The sequence below is a fragment of the Zootoca vivipara genome, chromosome 12 (genome assembly GCF_963506605.1).
Source record: "Zootoca vivipara chromosome 12, rZooViv1.1, whole genome shotgun sequence".
Lineage (NCBI taxonomy): Eukaryota > Metazoa > Chordata > Lepidosauria > Squamata > Lacertidae > Zootoca > Zootoca vivipara.
In genome coordinates, this window is record NC_083287.1 from 22,376,121 (window position 1) to 22,389,989 (window position 13,869).

At 41.3% G+C, this 13,869-nt stretch overlaps 1 protein-coding gene across 1 annotated transcript in view; it reads left to right on the plus strand.

The window, feature by feature from the left end:
- Positions 1 to 13,340, plus strand: part of JAZF1 (JAZF zinc finger 1) — a 135,706-nt gene extending 122,366 nt beyond the window's left edge. Inside the window, exons 4-5 of the mRNA XM_035128872.2 lie at positions 11,330 to 11,499; positions 13,149 to 13,340. Of these exons, the coding sequence (XP_034984763.1) occupies positions 11,330 to 11,499; positions 13,149 to 13,325 (347 nt within the window). The 3' untranslated portion in view covers positions 13,326 to 13,340. The remainder of the gene's footprint in view (positions 1 to 11,329; positions 11,500 to 13,148) is intronic.
- Positions 13,341 to 13,869: the final 529 nt, after the last annotated feature.

Consider the following 13,869-nt stretch of genomic DNA (forward strand, 5'->3'; position numbering starts at 1 on the left):
CCATAAGCTGTGGTGATGGGGAGATTAAAAAGGGATCAACTCCTCTGGCCAGAATACATTTGCACATACACAAACGATTGGTGAATGCTTCTTGAAAAGTAATATGGGACGGGGCTTCAAAACCCCTTTCTCTTCCCATACAGTGGTACCTTGGTTTAAGAACACCTTAGTTTATGAACAACTTGGATTAAGAATGCTGTAAACCCGGAAGTAGATGTTTTGGTTTGTGAACTTTGCCTTGGTATAAGAACATGTTTCACTTCCTGTTGAGTGTGTTCCATTTGTAAATTGAGCCCCCGCTGCTATGGGAAAGGATGCCTTGGTTTAAGAACCCTTTGGTTTAAGAATGGATTGAGTTTGTAAACCAAGGTACCACTGTAATAGGATTTGAGCTGGACAGAAGGTGTGAAACTTGCGTGCTAAATGTTCTTCACATTTCCTTCCGTGCTGTGAAGTGAATGGGAATGCTAAGCCTCCCTCTTTGTGTGGACTTCAAATAAATTAAATACTTTTAATGGTTAGAGACAGCAGCGGGGGTGGGGTGGGGGGATGGTGCAGAGTTAAAATAGACCCGGTTGGTCATCCTTTTGTTGTTTTCCGGACATAATCCATTTGTTAGATTATGTTGTTATTGTAATGCCATTGATGTGTCTCACCTAATTCTGTTAATATATTAGAGCACTGATGGACAACATGTGTGCTGAGCCTGGCTCTGTGTACACCTCCTGTGATTCTGGGATTTTAGGTTTCCTGCCACCTGGTAGGTGGGCTCCCTGCCGGCTGTGTGAAATGTAACTTTGTCGGAAGGTAGTTGGAGGAAGCACTGCATCAAACAATTACAAGAACATAACCTTCCCTTCTTATCTGCTCCGCCTGAGGCCATTTTCTTATTTAATCCTGCCTTTTTATTGTTCTTTACTGTCGTTTCCCTTTCCCTCGTTCATAGTATCCTTGCTGTGCCACTGAAATAAAATCTGGACATCATGACAAGAGTTGCTGCATTGCAGGCTTCCAGTAACTGCCTTTCTTAAAAGCCAAATCCTTTTTTCAGTAGCAAACCCCAGTGGCTTGGTAATTAGTTGTATGGGAATTTTCACAGTAACCTCCCCAAGGAGCAATTTCACCAAAGAGTAACCCTCTTGTCTAGACCAAGCTCATAAAGTCATCACTCGTTGTGATTTCCATTCTACAAAGCTGCAGCAGAAATATGGCCTTTCGTCTTAAGGTGCCTTTCAAGCATGTATATACCTCCATGCAGCAGAACCGCTGGTGTAGCCCTTATGGAAGACGTATACATGTTGCCAGGGTGCCTCGAAAGGTGTGGTCCACTCTTGTTGTTTCTTACTTTTTCTTTCCATAAAATAGCACTGTTGCTATGTGCCATTTCCATTATATTGTTTGTCTAGTGCGCATTATTTATACTCGCTGCAACAGCTAAGATTAAGAACATCAACTGTGAATAATGTAATAACATATTAGCACAGTAGCCAAAGTTTTATCTCTGTGTACTTTAAAGTCCACTTCAGTATAACTCTAGTATCAAGATAAGCCTTTTAGCTCTATATAGTTTAGCAGCACGTACCAGCACAGAAGTCTGTACCAGTACAGTGGTGCCTCGCAAGACGAATTTAATTCGTTCCGCGAGTCAACTCATTTTGCGGAAAATTCGTCTTGTGAATCGCGGTTTTCCCATAGGAATGCATTGAAATTTCTTTTTTTGCCCATAGGAACACATTAATTAAATTTCAATGCATTCCTATGGGAAACCGCAATTCGCAAGATGAATTTTTCGCAAAATGAATTCGTATTGCGAGTCACCATCAGATCGCAATACGCATTCGCCTTGCGAAAAATTTGGCTTGCAGGGCATTCGTCTTGCGAGATACCACTGTATCTTTTGTCTAGTTCAATCCAATGCAGATTTCACCATTCTGGTTGATCTCAGTTGGTGAATTGGGATATAAGGGCTCAGGTGGTTTTTAAAGTATCCTTTAATGTATACAAGACCTAGAACCTGGCCCAGCAGTGTATGAGCAGCCAGTGTTTTGTCCATTTTAATCCAATGCAGATTTCAACATTCAACCATTGTAAAATTTGTTACAATGTGTTTTAGGATCAAAAAGAAAGCCAATTAATGTATTGGCACAATGAAGTGCCTGGGTGTTAGAAAAACGCAGATCAGACAACACTAGTTCATATTCATAAAGTATTTAAAAAGGAGATAATACAGGTCTCATTTTGTGATCAGTGAAACCCTGGTGGTAAGATCATTTTGTTTAGTACATTGACTTCTTCTATAACTGTGTAGATGTCATGATTCAGATGTTTGGAAAATGAAAGGCTGGCATTCCAGTTCTCACCATTATTTTTACTACTACCACCACTACTACTTGGTTGGTTGGTTGGCATCCTTTTGTTAAAAAGCTATGTGTAGCTTCTTATGCCTGCCAAGCTACAAGAACCTCAGGTGCTCCCAGTAGAAGCAATTCCCATTGATTTCATATGCCTAGTAGTACACATATTCTAAAAAGGATAGCTATGCTAGCCTCTTGCCAAGAAAATAAGAAAGAGTCTAGGGCAGGCATCCCCAAACTTCAGCCCTACAGATGTTTTGGACTACAATTCCCATCATCCCTGGCCTCTGGTCCTCTTAGCTAGGGATCATGGGTGTTGTAGGCCAAAACATCTGAAGGGCCGCAGTTTGGGGATGTCTGCTCTAGGGACACTTAAAGACTAAGGATTGAATCTCACAAAGTCATTGCACAGGTGGAACAACTTCCTCATGCACAGTCGATTTCCTTACACTCCATGTTTCTTTGTAAGTATATTTATACTTTGCCCTACAAACACAGCTGACATGGTGTACCAGCTCGTTCCTTTCTGATAACCATAATCTGGATAATGGCTTATCAGCATATTGGTAGTTGTCCAACTTTAGCTTGTTTGCTCTGCTATAGAAATCCTAGGATTCACTTCCATGCCTGCTCATTCAGGGCAAGGACTTTGGTGAGCAAGGTCTAAAAGTCTTAACACAAAAAGCTGCTCTTTAAAGTAACTGGGCTGTGATCCCACATGGGAATTATTATTTTTTTAAATGCAATTGTTATGCATATTAAAAACACATCAGAGGTGTGTGGACCAGGCTCCTAGTTCAGAATACTGCCATTTGTCAGTGAAGCATCCAAACCTTTTTAGGGGAAGAACACTAACAGTGATACAGAGAGATGAACTGGCATGGGCTCCCTCTATATCAACTGGGCAAATGAATTACTGATTGGTGCCATGTTAGGATGTCAAGCACAATTAAATGAAAAATCAAACAAGACCACATTCTTAGCACTCTCATCTGCCCGATGAACCAGGAAAGAAGCCCTTGAGATGCCTTGTTGCCAAACCGGTGCCATCTCAGGCTCCTAAATCCCTTGCATCCTATGCTGCAAGTTACACCTAGCTGGGATTTCCAAACCAACCCCCTTTTTCTGCCCCGATAATCACCATCAGCAGATTTCCAAATGGTGGTTTAGCCATAAGTCTAGCAACCTGCAAGGTCAGGCTTGCAATTTGAAGCAAGATGACTTCGGTTCTTAAAATTGGGCCCCAACAAAAGGGTTTGTAAAGCTCAGGTTGATCAACGAGGCCATATTTAACTCTTGCTGTAATTTAGTCAGCCCTACCTCCAAAATAAATGCAAACCATATCCCAGGCATCACAGATGAGTGCAATGTGGACGAGACATTTTATTGCCTCTACTGTAAATTGCTGGATGTCTCTTGTACAGCCATAAAGCACGTTTAAATCTATTGTTATAAAACAGGTCTTGAATGTATCTTTGTAACATATAAACTGTCATTCATTTACGTAGGTGCTTTTTTATTGTCCGCCTTTATCTTAAGCATGAATCTGTTTCCTGATAATGTTCCTTTAAAAAAGAAAAAGGGTGAAAAAAAGACAATAAACTGCTAGTCCAGCATGTGCAGAAGAGTCCTTAAGACTGCATTTTTTGTCCTGGATTTGTATTTTAAACATAAGGATGCAGACCCAAAATAGCATCTGTTATGAATGCTTTATTTGCATTTAAATGCACTGTCTTTCTGCCCTATAGTTCCAATCGTCCATTCTTCCTTGAGGGCTTGCAGAAAGATCTTTGAAATAATTTGCTAGTGTTCAATTAGCATTGCAGTGACTGAGAATGGAAAATGCTTGACTTCATTCCCCCCCCCTTTCAGTGGGGTAGCTGCTCTTGTTGCCTGTGCCCCAGCCAGAAAATTTTATTATGTCTGAGTTAATTTCCAGGATAAACCTTTGGCGGGAGGGACCTGCTTGGGTTTATTTATTCCTTTATTTGCTCTTTTATTTTAATTATCTTTTAAAAAAAGAAGTTGCACTGTAAAACATTGCTATTTAATTGCAGGAAGTCTATGCTGGAAGTGGCTAATAGATGGCATTTGTTTAAATGAAGCTGTAGGGACACTGCTTGGGAATGTTTTAAAGCATTGTGAGGCTGGGCTGATAATGTTTTCCTGCATTGCGTATAAAAACCAAAGGCCCTTTACCCTTCTGAAAGGTCTTTTTTGTAGAAAACAAGATGAGGGGAGGGAAATGTTTATATGAGAATGCAAAATAACTTCCTGAGACTATGAGCACACCGTGCCCTTAAAATGTCAAGAGCACATTGTGTGTTGAAATGGTAGCAGTGTGCTTTTAGCACCTCTGCAGCACCCAGGCTACATGTGTCGAGATCAAACCCAGTAGAAAGAACATATATCTTGATATCATGACTGTTTTCTTTTCTCTAGAATCAGTACTTTATATGCATGTTTTAGTGTTGCCTGTTTTTTGTTTGCTTTTTTACAATCAGTGGAAATTGTAGCAGTATATGTAGCGCAACTTGTTGAATGTTGCCTTGGCAGTAGCAAAATTACCGTCTCAGATACAATAAATGTTGCAGGTAGGATGCAATTGATGTTGGTTGGCTGATGGAAGGCATCCAGCAGCAGAATAGTGGGAAGGGAATTTGGGGGGAGGATTCCGCTCTGCAACCTCTGCACCTCTGCCAAGGAGTGTGGTGGAGTCCCCTTCTTTGGAGGTCTTTAAGTGGAGGCTTGACGGCCATATGTCAGGAATGCTTTGATGGTGTTTCCTGCTTGGCAAGGGGTTGGACTGTGATTCTATTACCGGTAGATTCTTCTTCCCTCCCAATCTGCTCCAGAGAGTTCAAATATTTTGCACCAGCTTGTATTCCGGCATATATTTTTTTAAAAAAATGGAATGAATTTTTAAGGCAACCTAATCAGTCCCAAACATAGTGGAAGAGTGTGTGTATGGAATGAGGCAAGGAAGGCAGGAATGCTGCTATGATAGAGTGGTGGAGGAAGGGGAGAGCCAACACATCAGCAAGTTTTGCAGGGTTGAGTATGGGGCACTGGGATCATCTGCACTCTTTCAAGATTTGTGTGTCTGTGTTTGGACTAGTGATGGTCAAGCTGGCTTACCTTGCAACTGATTCAGTTTTTCTGAGCTTTCTTGAAAACAGGTCTGAGATAATCTTGGGAAACTTCTCATGTGCCTTGGCAGGAAAAATACAATGGTGAGAATGCTCAGGGAACACTTAGGGCTTAAGAATGACACCTTCAAGACATCTCCTAACTCAGGCACCCCCAAACTTCAGCCCTCCAGTTGTTTTGGACTACAATCCCTGACCACTGGTCCTGTTAGCTAGGGATCATGGGAGTTGAAGGCCAAAACATCTGCAGTTTGGGGGTGCCTGTCCTAACTCCTCTCTCCAGAAAGCCTTCTTCATCACAGGCTCCCTCACTACTTGAAAGGGTAAATTTGCTGTGGAAGGTTGGGGGAAATGGTGCTAATAGTTGATTGGTGGTGGCAGCAGCAGCAGCAGAAAACCCCTTAAGGAAGGCCCGATTTCAAAGAGGTTTCCAAACTGTGGAAAGTTTGTACTTCAAACACACCTTTCCTGAAAATTGCTTCTACTTTGGCTTAGGCTGTTTAGATTTAGAATCCAATCTCAGTTTTGTTGCAGTGAATAGATTTCTCCATCAAAGTGAATAAGTGAATAAGGATAGTATTAGACTTGTGCAATTATCAAACATTTGTGTGCTGCTGCTTCTAATAAGCTGGCTGCCTACTGATGAAAGGGAAAACCCTTAATAGCCTACGGGGTTTAAAACCAAGGTATTGTCCACAAAGCACTTCTGCTCAACAAGTGTTTTCAAAAGAATGTGTTTTCTCTGCAGTCATACCAGACCTGTGTTTCTTTTTACTACGTTGTCACCATTTCAACTCATAAAACTCACCTGTTTTAAAGAATAGGTATTTCATTATTCTGGTGACCTCTAGGTCAATCTTCTGCAGCTGAGGGGCAAACTCTTTGCCCAAGTATTCATGCATTTCAATGTTCATGTGACAACGGAAACAGCTGTGGTGGCACAGAGTGTCCTATTACCAGCTTTGATTGGTTCTTCAGTTGAAGTCGCTGCAGGACAGGGCCAAATTCTGGAAGATTCAGGTGGCGCAGAATAAAACTGCGGGAATTATAATTGGCACAGCATAATTGAATCAAATCTTACTAGTATTAAGAGAGCTCCGTGGATGGTCTTTCTGCTTCCAAGCCCAAACTGAAGTGCTAGTATTGACATTTAAAGCCCTAAATGGTTTGGGACCCAAGTACCTGAAGGAGTGTCTTCTCCCATATCATTCAAGGCTGCTCTGTGTTCCCTTCCTTGTTAGCAGTGAGGCAGATGACTGATACCCTTCCAGGGACTTTTGTCTGCCACAAATTTCTTTTTCTTTTAAATGTCAGCTGAACCCTTGTTTATTCTCTCAAACTTTTAAAGCATTTCTTGCTGTCTGCTCTGGTTTTCTCTGCTCATTTTTTTTAAAAAAAATGATGTGGTTCTACCCTGTTTTCCCGAAAATAAGACATACTCATAAAATAAGCCGTAGCAGGATTTCTAAGCATTTCCGCGATATAAGCCATACCCCAAAAATAAGACATGGGCGCGGCGCCTCCCAGCAACAGCTCGCTGCCCTCAGCCATGCCATACCACGCGGAGCCCTTCCCGCTGGAATAAGACCCCCCCCCCCCGAAAATAAGCCATAGTGTGTCGTCTTGGCACAGCATGAGAGCCAGTGTGGTGTAGTGGTTAAGAGTGGTAGACTCGTAATCTGGGGAACTGGGTTCACGTCTCCGCTCCTCCACGTGCAGCTGCTGGGTGACCTTGGGCTAGTCACACTTCTCTGAAGTCTCTCAGCCTCACTCACCTCACAGAGTGTTTGTTGTGGGAGAGGAAGGGAAAGGAGAATGTTAGCCACTTTGAAACTCCTTCGGGTAGTGATAAAGCGGGATATCAAATCAAACTCGTCTTCTTCTTCTTGAGGAAAAATAAATATAAGACAGTGTCTTATTTTCAGGGAAACACAGTATTGTTCTTTGATCCTTTAATTTTATAAACCACCCTGGAACCAAATATCCTCTGTAGAATTAGTGAGTTGTCTAATACCCATGTACCACTTGTACAGAGAGAATGATGGTAAGGAAGAGTGAAATCTGTGCATCTTAAATGTATATCTGCTTGCCAAGCAGGTGAGCAGAAACCACACTTTTTTGCTTTAAAGAAATGTTTGTCCTCTCGGCCTCCAGCAATAATCTTCTGAACAGTGTTTCATTCTGTAAAACTGAATATGCTTTACCACCTGATGTTTGCTTAGGTGAATATATTATCTATAATAAATATGGCAAGTGTATATGGGAGAGATCAGTAAATTAGTATTACTTAGAAATTGCCATCGTAAAACAAATTTACCCCATTTTATTTCAAGTAGCAGTTACAATAGCCATATATTAGTTGTCTTAAAATAAGTACTCCCATAAAACTTTTTTTATGAAGCTACAAGTGCCACACAAAGTATGAATCAAGTTGTGCTTTTTATGAGAGATCATATGAGTTTGCAGGAAATTAGTTTCACTAGAAGACTGGTGTCATAGGCATGCTTATTTGGAAGTTAAGTTCCAAAAAATCCAAAGTGAAACAGAAAAACAAAGGCCAAAATGGAGTTAACACTCATGAAAGAAATAGCAAGAAGCTTGAATTCTCCAGTGGCAAAAGTCATCTTTGCAGAATGAAAGGACGTAGTGTGGTCAGAACAACTGAGAAGGGTTTACTTAACTTAGTTACACAGCTAGAGCGGATTTTAAGGGGGGGGGCAGGATGTGAAGAACATTGAAGCAAGTTTTGATAGCAGGTGAAGGTGAGAGCTTATGGCTTGTTTTCCCCAAGCAGCAGCTAACTTCCTGCTGCATGGCAAACTGCTTTTGAAGTCAGTTTCAAAAACCAGGTTGTGATATGGCACAGGGCTATTCAAAGTGGAGGTGGGAGTTCGGGGAGTAAAATCTTCCGTTGGAGCCTAAGTAGCTCTTTGGATTGTGGCCAGTGAGCATATATTTATCTAACACCTTACCAGAACATGTGTATTTATATCAACACAGGCCCGCTTCCCACAAAATGTGAGACATCTAATTTTGAAAATTAGAGGCACGATTTTTCTTGAGTTGAAACGCCTTTGAAGTCTACTTGGTTTTGGTCCCCGGTGAGCATTACCAGAAATGATTTGAGGCCATTAATACGTATGTTCCAACAGCAGCAGCGACTCCTCCTAAGGGTGGTTCTAGCCAGCAGAACATCCAGATGTTGGCAGGGAAGGCCCACCATAATGTTGGTGGGCAAGTCTCTCTTTTTTACAAGTCTGAGTCAGAGAGTGCTGAGTTTGACTTGGCAAGTAGGTGCTGACTTTTTGTTGTTGTTCATTTCCCGTTTTATTATTGCAAAATAAAATAAAATAAAGAGCAGAGACCAAAAAATGTGTCTCTTGGCCAAAGTGAACTTCCCCTTCAGCATGTCACAATCAAGCTTCCCATCAGCAGCAAGTGCCAGCTGGTAGATTTAGATTTGTTTGTACACCTGATGCTGCAACTGCCTGCCTGTTTCGGGTGGGAAAGACTCTTTCCCCCAACCCAAAAAGGATGGAATTATTTCCTCCAAGGAAGAGGGGTTCCAACAGACAGGAGGGTGTGCAAACTGAAAATTAACATAAGGACGTGGCCAATGTGAATATACTAGCTATATGTAATTAACATTACTTTCATAAAATATTGTGAACATCACACTGTAGTTGGTGAAAAGGTTGCATGTACTTGAGGAATGCTGGTTCCCTCATTTTTCAGGTGGGCCATATCAACAATGAACTTTCTCTCTACTGGTTGAACACACAAATCAGTGAAAGGGCGCCATGAGTAATGAGTAGTGTCCTGTGGCTAAAACATCCCTTGTTCCCAGGCCTGTGTAAACAACAAGGAGAATTACATATCCTTGAATGTCGTTGTGTACACAAATCCTAGAGAGAGATGAATCATTTAATGGATTAATCTTCTCAAATGTTAATAGCCATTAATATTCTTAAAGCGTTGTTTGCATGTTGGTGCATATTTGACAGGATTCCAAGTGGCATTGCAAAATACTCGAGGCAGAAAGAAGAATCTCTTAAAAGACAAAATCGTGTTAGCAGTAGTATGGCCTTTGAATTTCCTCACGTTCCTCAATCTTACATTCATTTCTGGAAAACTATCTCCCAATAAGCTTCCCCATGTAGAGATGACTTAGAACCATGGAAACTTGAACATACAACATTGGTCCAGGGTTCGCCAACATGGTTGGTGTCTCCAGATGTTGTTGACCACTAGCCATTCTCTTGGGGCTGATGGAAACTGTAATCCAACCAGTTGCCCCTGCAGGATTCTCGCTGTCTCCAAGAACTTCCTTCTTAATTGCAATCCAATCCACACAAGCGAAGTGATGCATGTGAATCAGATTGTTCTATTAAAATAAAAAAGGAAAGACCCACGCATACAGGAGCTACATGGTGCATCAATGCTATAATCGTCTCCCCTGTAAACCAAAATTTCAACCCAGAGTTTGAAGTGGATTTGCAGAGGGGACCAGAACGGCATTAACTAAGCTTACCATTGCAGGGTTTCCCAGCTGTTTTGGTACTACAACTCCCATCATCCCTAGCTAGCAAGATCAGCAGTCAGGGATGGTGGAAATTGCAGTCCCAACCAAAACAGCTGGAGACCCAAGTTTGGGAAATGTTACGAGAGTGCATGTTTGGCTCTAAATACTGACAAGGAAAGAGAAGCGAGAATCAATCCCATAATGGAAGGGAATATGGGCACTAAACTTGGCTTCTGGTTTGCAGACCAAGGTTTGCTAGGACCCACTGTATTATGCCTGTGTTGGACCAGAGCTAGTAATCCATCTGCCGTGTGTCTACTGAGAAAATATAGGTCGCAGGAGAGCTATTGACTGTTGGTTCTGCTGTAAAATGACCGAAAAGCTTGAAGCTTGAGCAGAATGCATGACTCAGCCAAGGGCAGAAACATCCTGCAATGTCAACATTAGCCCTTGCCAAGCCTGCAACAAGCCTTTTGAGAGAGGGTTTCTCTCTCCCCCCCCCCAATATTTTATGACTGCTCCTTGTTACATGTACTTACTGTGGCTACTGAAACTCTGCCTTCTCGGTTACTCTCCTTCTCCCTTTAATGTGCGCCACACAGAGAGTCTTATTAATATTTATTGCAACTTTAAAAAATAAAATTAAAAAGCTTGCCACGTGGTCCTCCAAAGGCTGCTGTAGTTTATCTGGAACATAATGCTGTATTAGGGCAGTGCACAATGCAATTTATCCTCACACCTGGGGGAGTGAGTTTCACAGCTGTAATTGCTACAGTATAATTCTTATTAATGTCATGCTATAATTTCTATTAATTCCAGAGGGCTAGTAAATGTATTAAGACTTGTCAACATATTATTTTACACTGTTTATGATCTAGAGAATTATGCCATTCAAGTGTTTTACTGTGTAAAGGAAAAGCCTTAAAAATCTGCTTTGCTTTTTGAGGCCAGGGATGGAGGGGGGGGGGCAGACCATGCAATTCCATCTCGCTCACCTCCCGTTCCTTGGTTGTCTGACAATAAAATAGCTCTTCATTCATTTAGAATGAAGCTAGCTCGCTAAAGCTGTTTATGTAATGTTAGTAGCAATTATTAAACAAATGAAGCATTCTGTGTCTTACAGAAGTTCTAGCTATGATGGGAAACATTTTTTATAATTAAAAGTACCAGTCTCCTAGTAATATAACTTAAGATGGCAATAGATGAAGCAGAGAACAGTTGGAGGATACCAATAAATATGAAACTTGTGGCTATAGTTTATTTGAACCTATTTTTTATTTTGTTTCGCTGCTCTGTCTTCTTAGGTAGCGAGTATGATGAGGAGGAAGTAGACTATGAAGATTCAGACAGCGATGAGTCCTGGACTACAGAAAGTGCCATCAGCTCTGAAGCTATCCTAAGTTCCATGTGTATGAATGGAGGAGACGAAAAACCCTTTGCTTGTCCTGTCCCTGGCTGTAAAAAGCGATATAAGGTGAGTGTGCTGTTTTTGCATGGTCGAAACCTTTGAAATCAGGGGTCTTATTTTTCACTGGGATTTCATCCTAATCTAAATAATCTATAAAGCCTTAGATCCGGGTTTCCCAAACTTGGGTCTCCTGCTGCTTTTGGACCACAACTCCCATCATACCTAGCTAGCAGGGCCAGTGGTCAGGAATGATGGGAATTGTAGTCCAAAAACAGCTGGAGACCCATGTTTGGGAAACTACCCCAGATGCTGAAGAACAAAGCATTCACTCCAAAAATGTGAAACATGACACCTGAAAATACAGAAAACATTGAGGAAATCAAAGGTCTCTCCCCCCCCCAACTTAAAGCAGTGCTTCCCAAATAGCTAAGTATTGCTGCTCCCATTTTTCAAAAGCCAAGCCATGGACCCTCTAGTTTTGAAAATGTTTGATATCTCTATGGTAGCTTTTGTTATGTGAATGGTGCCACAGATCCCCTGGGTGCGTTATACAGACCACCAGTTGGGAACCACTGTCTTAAAGGGGGGGTGTTTAAGAAGTCTTTAAATAAAGGTAACTTTATCATCTGCACTCCATCGTTCATCAAAAATCTATGAGTACTGTCTGAGGCACTGGTAGCCAAATGTGGTGGTTTCCAGCTCCCATCAGCTTCAGCCAATGGGAACGCAAGATCAAGCGTGATCTTAGAGTGCACCATGTCGGCTACCTATAGCCTAAGCTAGGGGATATGTTGTACACCATGAATGTAAGGAAAAGCAGTCAGCAAGTTGTTGACTCACAAAGCGCTCTACCATAAGAAAAAACACATACTAATTTGTGGCTAATGCTGCTGCCTGTTTTGCCAACATACATAAAAGACCTCATGTATGTTTTTTCATGCAGCTTTTCTTTGCCGTAAAGAAATTCATACTTTGTGCTTGGAAATTTAAACCAGAATGCAGAAAGATAAACCACATATTTAATCTAACATGAAAATGTGGTATAAAACGGGGTAATAAAGGAATGCAGAAATCACTGAGCTTATGTAGAAGTTCATTTTTCCGCACCGCCAGTTGAAAAAGCTGTTTCCATTTAATAAGGCTGCAATCCTGCATCCACTTACCTTGAACTCATTGAGGCTTATTTCTATGTAGACATGTATAGGATTGAACTGTACTTTTATTTTGGTAGTAGAGTTTTATGGCAGCGGCCGTATGGTTAAGTGCTCTTGAAAAGTAATATAAAAATGATCTAGCAGTGCTTCAACTATTGCTTGAATGGGCTATTTGCTTTGGGTCTGTCATTCTGTGAAGGTTGGGGTGATTTCTGCCTCTTGATGTTACCAGTATGTAGTGTAGCTGAGCATTTCCTAGGTATATACCCCGACTGCATCAGGCACTCTGGCCTCATGAGAAAACAGATGGGCATAAAACTTGACACACTGAAGAAATGAACTTGTAGCAAATGTGAACATTTCACGATCCTGTCTGAGATGGTGGAACGAAGCTGCCCTAGTCACGCTTCCGTATATTTAGATTGGTAGCTGAATTCTATTCCTTAAATGGTATATAATTATAACCTAAACTATACACTTACACTCTGAAAACCAGAGTTATTGCTTTGACCACTTAATATAGAACAGCTTAAAAGTCTATACTCCCCCCTCCTCCTACAGAATGTGAACGGTATAAAATATCATGCCAAGAATGGCCACAGAACACAGATACGTGTGCGGAAGCCATTCAAATGTCGTTGTGGGAAGAGTTACAAGACAGCTCAGGGTCTGCGGCACCATACAATCAATTTCCACCCGCCAGTGTCTGCTGAGATTATCAGAAAGATGCAGCAATAACATGCTGGTCACAAATGTGCCAAGGAATCCTCACCAGCAGTTGCTGATTTTGAAGACAGCCACCTTCTCTGGGGAAGCACTGAGCAACCCCGTAAAATTTAAATTGCATGCTTTACAATTTTTCTGTAATTTTGGAATGATGTAACTTTGTAGAGTTAATGATTTTGTACATTTGCACATGTAATCATCATGCCCATATACGTTAGTTTGATATAAAGGTGCTAAAAGCTACAGGTTTTCTGAAGTATTTCCCTCCCCACCAAAAGGAGAATTAGGGTATGCTGTATATTTAGTTGCTCTGCAGTGTTAAAAGTAAGAATGGGGAAGGGGAGGAGGAAAGCTTGGCACTGAGAACTTCAAGATTGTAATGTGATTGAAGAAATTCGACACATCAGTTCCCATGTGCTTGCAAAACCAAAACAATTCCCCATTATCCACCTGGTTAATATGCCTTATGTAATAGAGATATCTGTGGGATAGGAAGGTTTTAGGTATTGGAATTATAAATAAGAGAATGTTTAACATATGCTAAAAATATTTTCAT